The sequence below is a fragment of the Hyperoodon ampullatus genome (genome assembly GCF_949752795.1).
Source record: "Hyperoodon ampullatus genome assembly, chromosome: 11".
Lineage (NCBI taxonomy): Eukaryota > Metazoa > Chordata > Mammalia > Artiodactyla > Ziphiidae > Hyperoodon > Hyperoodon ampullatus.
In genome coordinates, this window is record NC_136924.1 from 44,796,897 (window position 1) to 44,808,616 (window position 11,720).

The window sequence follows — 11,720 nt, forward strand, 5'->3', positions numbered from 1 at the left end:
AGCGCCCACGGTGGCGGCCAGGCTTCTGTAGAGAGCGGAGAGCGGGTGCGGGAGGCGGACGAGGAACCCCTCTCCGCGGGGCGGCTCCCGGACGCGGGGCTGGAAGACAGGGGCCCAGGACGCGGCCGGCCCCGCCGCATCTCCACCGCGTGCAGCCATCCCCGACCCGCGGGCGAGGGGAGCCTCCCAGTCGGCTTCCCCTCCTCCCCGCCCTGAGGAAGAGGAAGAACCAGTCATTGTTCATTCATTTTATTTAATTTAAATATTTTTTGCCAAGTCATCGCCGGCGCCGCATCTGCGTGCGGGGGGGTGGGGGTGGGGGGGCGGAGCCACGCCGCGCGTCGCCGCAGGTAAACAGCCCCCTCCCCGCGGCGGGACCGCAGCCGCCGCCCGCCGCCGCCCCCGCCGGGAAGACGCGCCGGGGCCGCGCCGGGGCTGCAGCCGAGGCGGGGGCGGCGGCCCCCGCGCCCCCCGCAGCCCGCGCCGGCCCGGGCGGCCCGACCCCTGCCCCGGGGGGCGGCGGCGGAGCGCCACCCGCCCCCACCGCGGGCCCCGCGCCCCGGATCCCCCGCGCCCCCCATGCACCACCTCCTGGAGCCGTCCGCGGACATGGCGACGGCGCTGCTGGCTGGCGAGAAGCTGCGCGAGCTGATCCTGCCCGGCGCGCAGGACGACAAGGCGGGCGCCCTGGCCGCGCTGCTGCTGCAGCTCAAGCTGGAGCTGCCGTTCGATCGCGTGGTCACCATCGGCACCGTGCTGGTCCCCATCCTGCTGGTCACCCTGGTCTTCACCAAGAACTTCGCAGGTGAGGCCGGAGGCGCGCGGCGGGAGGGGCGCGTGCCCTCTCGGGCCACCCTCGCTGTGCCAGCCACCGCGGGCCTCCCCACTGGGGCCGGCAGTGTGGGCGGTGCCCCGGGGTCTCCCCGCAGACCCTCAACACTTCCCCGCCCTTGCATGTGTCGCCGGTCGCTGGGGCTGCCTCCCTGACCCCTCTCTTTCGATGTATTGAATTTACCTTCCGTGGGCTCACACCGGGCAGACCCGGCGGTCCCAGGCATCAAGGAGACGTGGGCTCTGTCGTGGAAGAGGGGCGACCAGAAGGGGGAGTGGGCAGGGTCTGAGGGAAGGAGGAGTCGCCAGGTGGGGACCAAAAAAGGAAGTTACAGGTGATGGGGACAGCAGACACCAAAGCACGGCCTCTGGGCAGGGTCCTGGGGCGGGTGGTGGGATGAAGACCCTGAGAAGTGGGCAGATTCTGGTCGGTTGGTGGGGGGGCACTGGGAGCCTGGGCAGGTCTTGGGCAGAGGCCCCCCAGGGCAGGCAGGGCCTGGAGGAGCAGCAGGCACTGGTGGGCAGTGGACCCTCCTGGCCTCAGCAGCAGGCCCAGCGCCTGTGAGGCTGATGCAGGTAGAAGAAGAAACCAGACAAGGGCAGTGTCCACGGCAGCGTGGACGGGATGAGAGGTTGAAGCTGCCGTTGACAGATGTGGTCCTGATTAGATTCAGTGCATTTGGGGAGCACCTGAGGGCCTCCTAAGGAGAGGTGACCCCAGGTGAGGCAGGAAGGAAGAGTGGGCTCCCGGGGACCAAGGGTCCACACGCGGCAGGTGCGTGGGCGGCTGGAGACGGGAAACGGCCCCCCACGCAGGGTCTGGCTGGCAAGCGGTCTCAGGGCCCAGATGTCCAGGGAGGCCCCTTCACAGCCCATCAGCCCGTGGCAGAGAGGGCGACTCTCCCCTGAGGGACGTGGACAGGCTTCCTTGCACAAAGGACACCCGTTAGGGGTCCCTGTGACCTGAGAATGGACGTTGTCCAGGCTGCCTCGTCCCACCCCCGGGTGGGTCACTCCCGGGGTCAGCACGCTCCCCAGGAGCCTGGGGGGGGAAGTCAGGCTGTGCACAGGTGTCTCCTGGGGCAGCCTTGACAGGTTAGCACAAACTTGTGACCCCAAACGCTAGAGCCTTATTGTCTCACAGTGCGCAGGCCCAAAGTCCAAAATCCAGGTGTGGGCAGGCCATGCTCCTGAAGCCCCAGGGAGGGTCCCTCCTTGCCTCTCCAGTTCTGGAGGCTCCGCAGTCCTGGGCCTTCCTTGGCTTCATCGTGGCCGCATCACCTGATCTCTGCCTGCGTTTTCACACCTCCTCCTGGGTATCTATCCAAATTTCCCTCCTTTTATGAGGACACCAGTCATTGGATCGGGGCCCCCTTGATCCAGCGTGACTCATCTCAACTTGATCACATCTGCAAAGATTCTTTCCAAACAAGGTCACATTCACAGGTACCAGGGCTTGGGGCTAGAACATCTTTTGGGGGAACAATCCTACCCACTCCAGATGCACATGGTGGGCAGGCTCAGGACTCAGTCGCCGTCAGGCGACCTCCTGTGACGGGGCCCCCACCTTGATATTCTGCTGTGAACCAGCTCCCCCCATGTGTGGGGGGGCCTCAGCACCTCTGCATCCAGCCAGGCTGGGCTGCTGGGTCTCCCCAAGTGTGTCCTTCATCTCTGCTCCTGGCGGTACCCTTGGCCTCCCTGTGTCGCCTGCCCTTTCACACCCACCTGCGTGTGTCTGGGGACACGCCTGGGCCCGATGCTGGTCCGGAGGGGCCCGGTGCCTCCCTAGCGAGGGCAAGGCAGGCCTTCTGAGCCAGGGCAGGCGGGTGCCGGTCCTGCAGCCCAGCACCCTGCGACCCAAAATCCAGCCGGTGGAGCATGTCTGGCGCGCGGGGCCCAGGTCTGCCCCATGGTAATCCTGTTCCAGGTCACAGAGCAAATGGGGGGTGGCAGTGGCTTCACGAGCTCTCCCGCTGCTGAGTGACTGAGGCCGTGCAGTCCCCTTGCTCCCACCGCCGTTCGGGGCAGTGGCGGCTGCCTCTTCTCCTCTCCTGGATCAGGGTCCATCTACCTGGTGCTCCTCACAGAGCTCAGAATCCTCCCCGGGTCCCTTCTCCAGATCTGAGGACAGTAGGGGACCACTGCTGTGGACCAAAGGGGGGCAAGAGGAAGCGAGGTCAGAAGCTCTGACCCTCAAGGGGCGCTGGAGGCCCCTCCAGCTGCATCCCCCACCCCCAGACGGGAGCACACCCGACCCGTCCCCTCAGCACTGGGTCACCATCCATCTTCAGGTTCCGAGCCCAGAGTATGTCCTGCCACTGCTGGAAGGATCCATGTCCCATCCACTGGAGCCCGGCTCGGCTCGAGGGGATCCGGCGCTCACCCCCACCAGCCCACCCAGCGCCCAGATCCTCACCTGGTGCCCTGGCGCAGGGGGCGGGGGTCCGATGTGTCTGCCTGTTGGTGACACGCGGGCAAGTACATGCTGGCCACTGGGCTCACGGTGAGGACCCGGCCAGGCGGGGACCTCCCTGAACACCGGGGCCTGTGCGCATCCCCAGGCTGGAGGGTGGCAGGTGGCGGGAAGGCCCCAGTGCCTCCACAGACACACCCGCTGTGCAGACGCGTTCAGCGGTGGATGGAGGGTCAGCCAGGCGCACGGCCGAAAGAGGATGGCGGGGGAGTGGGGCGTTGAAGGGCTACTGGTTTCTCCAGATGTTATGTGGGCCCTGGGAAGAGGGGACCAACAGCTGCTTTTTCCTAAAATAGCCAAACACAGGCAGACCTCGTTTTATTGTGCTTCGCAGATATTGCGTTTCTCACGATTTGAAGGTTTGTGACAACCCTGCGACGAGCAGGTTTCCTGGCGCCATTTTTCCAACAGCATTTGCTCAGTTCGTGTCTCTGTGCCATATTTTGGTAATTCTTACAATATTTCGAACTTTTTCCTTATTAATACATTTGTTACGGTGACCTGTGAGCAGGTCTTTGACGTTACTATTGCGAAAAGATTACGACCCGCTGAAGGCTTAGGCGGTGGATGGCATTTTTTAGCAATAAAGTATTTTTAATTAAGGTACATACATTGGCTTTTAGACATACATACAGCATGTAGACATAGACTACAGTATAGTATAAACATAATTTTTATATGCACTGGGAAAGAAAAGAATTTGTGTGACTTGCTTTATTGCGATCTTCGCTTTATCGCTGGCGTCTGGAACCAAACCCTCGACATCTCCGAGATGCCTATAACGGGTGTGCCTCTTCTACCCCCAGTCAGGCAGGGTCTCCAAGGGAACTGGGGCGCTCGAGCTGGGAGGGGACGCTGTCGCGGGCTGGGCTTGGCCTGGGGACTGGGAGCAGCCCCGGAATTGCAGCGAATTCGGAATCGCACACACGGCTTCTTCCCCGAAGCGGCCTCGCAAGCCCTGGCTGTTGCTCTGGCTCGATGTTCTCCACGGCACCGCAGTCGGCCCTGCGTGCTCCACGACGGGGTCTCTGGGAGCACCTGGGGCTGCGAGGACCCTGGCCCCGGTGTCCTCTCGGGGCATAGCCAGGGGCGCTCGGGTCCAGAGTCCACACAGTGCCATCAGGAAAGGTGCCTTGGGTGAGCTGACTGGGTCTGCGGGTCCCTGTCGGACACCCATGCTGGCACTGCAGTGTTTGAGCGCCCGGTGCCCAGGCCCCTTGGCTCAGCGGTCACCCCCACCCCCAACCAGGGTCCGGCCCAGCACCCAGGCCCCTGCAGCTCAAGTCAGGACATGCGGCTGCAGCTCTTCCGGGCCAGGGTCACTGCACATGTGTGTCCTGAGGCACCGGCATGACACATCCGGTCTCTGCTGGGCTGTTGGACCTGCTTTGCAGGTCAGGGAAAGACAGAGACCCCGGTGTAGAGCCTGAGGGGCCCTGGAGCTGGGCCTCTCCTGAGCCAGGGCTCATCCCTCCTCCCCTCCCAGCAGCCAGGGGGCTGTGGCAGACGTGAGAGGATGTGGGGACCCATGGGGACCCTGCTTCCATCCACGGGTGAACCAGCTCCCCTGTGCCTGCAGCACTCACCGCCAGGGGACAGGCCCCCTCCGTGCCCCAGAGCCGCGGCACCCTCCCAGTTCCCCTGGGGCCTGGACCAGGGGCCTGGGGGTCCCAGGGACCTCTCCCCGCCGTCCTATTCTCCCAGAGAAGAGCGCCTGCCTTTCTTTGGCCTGGAGTTGGCTGTGAGGACAAAAAGCAAGTGAATAAAATGCTATCTTCTCAACCATGAGGGGGGATCCTGTGCCTTTTCCGTGTTCTCTGAGCCCAACTCACCACTAGGCCCCAATCTGTGTCCTCGTCAGGGGCCTTGGGCTCTGCGTACCAGCGTTTCCTGACCCAGCCCCATCCTCGGCCAAGCCCGTCCCTCGTGTGCCCTTGGCACAGCTTCCTCACGGAGCCCCTGGCCTCGCCACCACAGCTGAGCAGAGCTCACTGCCCGTCACTCCTGCCCCCAGCCCTCCGTGACTCCCCAGTGCCTGCCACGTGGAGCCCCAGGTCCCGCTGCCATGGCCGTTGGACCACACCACCTGGAACGAGCTGTGGGCCCCACTCCGGCGATCCTGAGGCCCACCTCAAGCCCCCCTCAACCCTCAGGATGGTGCGGGGCTGTCACGCTGCTGGCAATGGCTGGGGCTCTGCGTATGTAAGAGGCCAGGTGACCTCCGTGCCTGGGACCGAAGGCACTTTTGGGGTCTCCGTGCCCAGATGTGTAGCCGGCCCCCTCGGCCCCTGCGAGGCACCAGCAGTGACCGTCTGCCTCTCCTGCCCTCAAAGGCTGGGATTAACTTGGGGCAGGCCTTGGGAGGGGCCTGCACAGACAGACAGAGACAGACAGGTGCGTTGGTCCCCACTGCTTCCTGGTCTCAAGCCTCGTGGGGTGAGGGGCGTAAGCTGGAGCAGAGGGAGACTCAACGGACCCACCCTGGGGGCCGTTCTTCGGGGTGCGAGGAGGGTCCAGGCTAGGGCAGGCTGGCATGCATGCTAGCTGTGGTCAGGCTGGGGGCAGTGACCTCCTGTCATTGGGATGCTGCCCTCTGGGCAGGGGGCCCGGGCTCTGCCACTTGCAAGAGGGCACACGTGCCCGGTGTGTGGTGACAAGGACTGGAGCCTGGCCTGACAGTCGAGTGGCCCGGTCTTCAGGGGCCATGAACGGTGACGCCTGGCCCTGAGGACGGCTCCGAGCCGGCCAAGCTCTCCTCTCTGAGAAGCGTTCAACGGGAGGCCCAGCTGGAGGGCAGGGTCGGTGGAGACAGCGTCCCACGTTCTCAGCTGTTGGTTGGCACCTGTCCTCACCTGGGGGGAGACAGCTCAGTGACGACCGTTTTTCCTGCGTGACATTGTGGACTGGGTGGTGGGTCCTTCCTGTCGGATCCCCGGGGTGACTGCCCCTGCCCACCCAGTGTCCTGGGACCCCAGGCCTGCCCTTCCCCAGGACAGTGGGTCTTGGGGGGACACTCCTCAACTCTCAAGGGCAGGCAGGGCCACTTTTGCTGTTCCTTAGTTGTGCCACCGTAACCGGCTCTGGGTAGGTAGGACCTGGCCAGGACACCTGCCCTTCTCAAGATGGAGGCCGAGGCAGTGCCAGGCTGGGGGCTGGTCCAGCTGTGCCACTGGAAGAGAAGCCCCAGCTGAGTGGTGTGGCCTGTGCCGCCCTCTCTGGGACTCGTCCCTGTGTGCACATGGGGACGTTATGGCACTCGGAGGGGGGCCTGAGGTTCCAAGTGTAGGTCGGCCCCCCAGGGCGGGGTGGGCACGGCCGTACCCTCCACCCCCATCCCACCTGTGTCTGTGCCACAGCTGACTGCAGTACGTGGGGGGCGGGGTACACGGGGTGAGACCCACGCCAGCACGCTGAGATGTGCGGAAGAGGGCTCAGCGCGGGGCAGGCGGGAGGGGTCCGATGCCCGGCTCGCCCCCAGCCCCCTCTCCTCTCTGCCCCCAGAGGAGCCCATTTACTGCTACACGCCGCACAACTTCACCCGCGACCAGGCGCTGTACGCCCGCGGCTACTGCTGGACGGAGCTGCGGGACGCGCTGCCCGGCGTGGACGCCAGCCTGTGGCCATCACTGTTTGAGCACAAGCTGCTGCCCTACTCGCTGCTGGCCTTCGCGGCCATCATGTACGTGCCCGCGCTGGGCTGGGAGTTCCTGGCGTCCACGCGCCTCACCTCCGAGCTCAACTTCCTGCTGCAGGAGATCGACAACTGCTACCACCGGGCTGCCGAGGGCCGCGCGCCCAAGATCGAGAAGCAGATCCAATCCAAGGGGCCCGGCATCACGGAGCGCGAGCGGCGTGAGATCATCGAGAACGCGGAGAAGGAGAAGAGCCCCGAGCAGAACCTGTTTGAGAAGTACCTGGAGCGCCGCGGCCGCAGCAACTTCCTGGCCAAACTCTACCTGGCGCGGCACCTGCTCATCCTGCTGCTCAGCGTGGCTCCTATCTCCTACCTGTGCACCTACTACGCCACCCAGAGGCAGAACGAGTTCACCTGCGCGCTGGGCGCGGCCCCGGGGGGCGGCCCGGCCGTGCGTGTCACCTGCAAGCTGCCGTCGGTGCAGCTGCAGCGCATCGTGGCGGGCGTGGACGTCGCGCTGCTCTGCTCCATGAACCTCATCATCCTCGTCAACCTCGTCCATCTCTTCATCTTCCGCAAAAGCAACTTCATCTTCGACAAGCTGCACAAGGTGGGCATCAAGACCCGCCGGCAGTGGCGCCGCTCGCAGTTCTGCGACATCAACATCCTGGCCATGTTCTGCAACGAGAACCGCGACCACATCAAGTCGCTCAACCGGCTGGACTTCATCACCAACGAGAGCGACCTCATGTACGACAACGTGGTGCGGCAGCTGCTGGCTGCGCTTGCGCAGTCCAACCACGACGCCACGCCCACCGTGCGCGACGAGGGCGTGCAGACCGTGGACCCCAGCGCTAACCCCGCCGAGCCCGAGGGCGCCGCTGAGCCGCCCGTGGTCAAGCGGCCCCGCAAGAAGATGAAGTGGATCCCCACCAGCAACCCGCTGCCCCAGCCCTTCAAGGAGCCTCTGGCCATCATGCGCGTGGAGAACAGCAAGGCCGAGAAGCCCAAGCCCGTGCGCCGCAAGACGGCCACCGACACGCTGATCGCGCCGCTGCTGGACGCGGGCGCGCGCGCCGCGCACCATTATAAGGGTGGCGGGGGCGACACGGGCCAGCCCCCCGACAAGAAGCATGCCCGCCACTTCTCCCTGGACGTGCATCCCTACATCCTGGGCACCAAGAAGGCCAAGGCCGAGGCCATGCCTGCCGCCCTGCCAGCCTCCCGGAGCCAGGAAGGAGGCTTCCTGTCCCAGGCAGAGGAGTGTAAGCTGGGCCTGCCCGCGGCACCCACCACAGGTAGGGATGGGCAGGGCTGGAGGGGCGTGAAGGGGGTTAAGGACTGAACCAGCTGGATGGAAGCAGGGGGTGGGCAGGGGAGCCAGCTGCTGGGGTGACGACAGGCGGGACCCTCACTCGAGGGCCCTGTGACGCACACGGGATGAAGGGCTGGCGGGGACACACGGTAAGGTTGCTTGGCACCTGGAGAAGGTTCTGGAAACGGGCGCTCTGCTCCTGGGGCGGCCAGAGCCCACCCCCCCGCCAGGCCGGCCGCTGTGTATGGGAGCTTCAGAGCCCGAGCGGGCCAGGCGGGAGGAGGGGGGAGGCAGCAGGTGGGGAGAGGGGCCTGCAGAGGCTCTGTGCTCTGGGCTGTTTGCAGATGCACCGCTCCCCGCAGAGCCAGCCCGGGCCGCGCTGCCCTCCGGGGGCCCGTTTCACATCTGCTCGCCCTCCGCCGCCCCCGCCACGGCCCCTCTGTCGCCAGCCAGCCTGGGCAAGCCTGACCCCCTCGCCATCCTGAGCCGCAACGCCACCCACCCGCTGCTGCACATCAGCACCCTGTATGAGGCACGGGAGGAGGAGGACGGGGCCCCCCGAGCCCCCCCTGATGTGGGCAGCCTCATCACCATCCCTCCCCCCCAGCAGATCCTCATTGCCACTTTTGAGGAGACAAGGACAGCAGTGAGTGCTGTGGAGTTCTGAGGGGACAGGGCTGCCCAGGCCGTCGCAGGTCCCCCTGCATGACCGCAGTGCGCCACTGCCCCCAGCGCCCCCGTGGACGCGGCCTCTGCTTCGCCCGGCACGGCCCACACCCCAGCCTCCTGTCCGCATGCCACGGGGCTCAGCACCTCGCCTACCCGGCCCCTCAGATGGCATCGTCGGGGCGCTGGCTGGGCCAGGGGCTGGCCATGACCCCCGTAGAGCCCGTGGCCAGAAAGGCCCAGAGCCACCACCCCCCTCCCCTGCATCAGGCGCTCGGCTGTGAGATGAAGAATTTATTTTTTTAGTTGATTTTGTCTTAGGCCTGGGACGCTGGCCCGTGAGGGGCCGGGCAGTGGCAGGACAACTCAGGAGGGAGCTGGGGATGGTGGCACCTCAGGGCTGCCCCTGCAGGGACCGGGAGCCCTCGGTGGGAGGGGCCACCCTCCAGTCAAAGGTCAACGTGCACTTTCTCCTCGTATCCCGACAAACCTGTACTTTATTTTACTATGATTACTGTAACTAGCGAGTATATTTATTACCAGGAGGCTTCAGATGCATTCAAAACAAAGGATGCTGTGTGTGTGAGTGTGGGAGCGTGCGGAAGAGAGCGAGGGTGCCAGCGTGCCAGTGGGTGTGTGCATTAGAGGTAAGTGTGCGAGTGTGTGCGTGAGTGCGCACGGGTGAGGCTGGGCGAGGGCGCCAGCGTGCCAGTGAGGGCAGGAATCCAACGCAATAACCACGTCCCCTCCAAGGCCATCAGCACCCCCCCGCCCGAAGGTCCACCACGCTTCCGTGGGAGCTCAGGGCCGGCGCTGGGCGGGGCCATCCCTATTACCTCAGCCACGGCGACAACGTGACAGTATTAACAAGGTAGCACCGAGCATATCAATAAAGATTATTCTGATACCCCTGAGTCCTGAGTGGTCCATCCTGCCGGAGGCCTGTGGTCCAGCTGAGGCCTCCTGTGTCCAGGGCCTCCACCCAACCTGCACGGGGTGGAGGTGCTGGGGGCGGGGGGCGGCAGGGCCGTGGGAGGCGCCCCGATGCCCTCCAGGTCGCCTGGGGGCCCTGCTGCATCCACAGCTGAATGAGAACACACAGTCCTCATGCGGCTGACACACCGTGGTCTCCAGCTAACGTGCGTGCATTCTGGGCCACAGGATGATTCACACAGACTCAGTGGAGATGGAGTGAGCCCCCCCCAGGAAGCCGGCCCCCCCATCAGATGCTTGAGGGCAGGGGCTGCCAGGTACACTTGGGGGGAATAGCAAGAACTGGCAGGACTCAGGAGGGCTTCCTGGAAGGGGTGCCCCTGATGTGCTCTGGAGGCGTTCGTGTCATGGGGATCGCGGGCGCGGGGGCGCTTTCCTCACCAGGCCCAGGATGCAGGTGGGGATGAGGCTGGTCCCGGGCGTGCACCAAGGAGTCACACACCCCATAGGCCACAGCAGGAGACCCCAAGGGTCTGAAGAGAGGCTCCTTGGAGGCAGGTGGCTGGGGCAGCTGGGCCAGAAACCCCTGGGGGCTAGACCAGGTGGGGTGCGGGCCTCAATCACAAGGGGGCTCAGCCGAGATCAGGGTGGGACCACCTGCTGCACCGTGTGGAGGCCTGACTGGCCTGGCCTCCTCGAAGCCCCTCCGCAGGCCCCTCCCTGGAGCAGCCCTGAGCTTGGGCAGGCGGGGCTTTCCAGGAGTGCAGTTGATCCATCATCCGGGGCTGCATCCCAACTTGGGTGTTTTTGTTTTTTATAAATTTATTTCTTTTTGCGTATGGGCTTTCTCTGGTTGCGGTGCGTGGGCTTCTCATTGCGGTGGCTTCTCGTTGCGGAGCACGGGCTCTAGGCGTGCAGGCTTCAGTAGTTGTGGCATGCGGGCTCAGTAGTTGTGGCTCGCAGGCTCTATAGGGCGCAGGCTCAGTAGTTGTGGCGCACGGATTTAGTTGCTCCGCGGCATGTGGGATCTTCCCGGACCAGGGCTCGAACCCGTGTCCCCTGCACTGGCAGGCGGATTCTGAACCACTGCGCCACCAGGGAAGTCCCCCAACTTGGGTTTTAGATGTAGGTTTTTATCATCACTCAGGTATGGTGAAGCCAAGAGATCAGGAGAGGACTGTCACTGCAAAGACAGTTTATCACAGGTCCCAAGAGGAGGGGGCCCCAGGGCCAGTCAGGAGGCAGGGAGAGGGGACACGTGGGCAGGAGCCTCCACTGGGTTTCCGCAGGGAGAGATGGGAGGCAGGGTGAGCAGGCTCAGGACCGGCCAGCGTGAATCATCTCGGTAGGCTCAGGGCGGAGGGGCTGCCCAGGTGATTGGGGCAGGCAGAGGGTGGCCCCGAGGACACAGAGCACCTCATGGAGGAGGGATGGTCTGGGGCTGTGGATGGCTGGTTTGCTTGTGAAACTGTTTGCTGTCTCTAGGAATTGGCTGACTCTGGGAGTGGCAGTCTCTCCAGGGTCAGCACGGCCCCAGATGGCAAAACGGTACAATTCATGCCCCCTGTCCCCAGAAAGCACTCACCCTCACCCGGGTCAGGACACTGTCCCCAGCCCAGCATCCCAGGTCATATGGCCTGCTGCCTCTTGGGCTGGCACTCACCATTTCCACTCATCTGGGGAAGGGACCCCACAGGACCCAGGCAGACTGACCAGGTCCTGCAGGGTGGGATGAGCCCCTGGCCCCTCGGTCCCACATGGGCAGCCAGATCCATGGTGGTGGTGAGCCGGGCACTGGGGGCCAAGGTGACCCTGAAGGGGTAGGGGCTGCTGTGCCCACCCAGGAGTCCAATTCCCACTCACCT

General features: G+C 64.8%; 1 protein-coding gene across 1 annotated transcript; it reads left to right on the top strand.

Moving 5' to 3' along the window:
• Positions 1-579: 579 nt before the first annotated feature.
• Positions 580-8,923, top strand: PANX2 (pannexin 2; the record flags this gene model as incomplete). Its single annotated transcript, XM_079714864.1, has 3 exons — positions 580-805; positions 6,809-8,239; positions 8,601-8,923. 3 exons carry the CDS (start codon positions 580-582, stop codon positions 8,921-8,923), a joined length of 1,980 nt encoding a protein of 659 aa, XP_079570990.1.
• Positions 8,924-11,720: the final 2,797 nt, after the last annotated feature.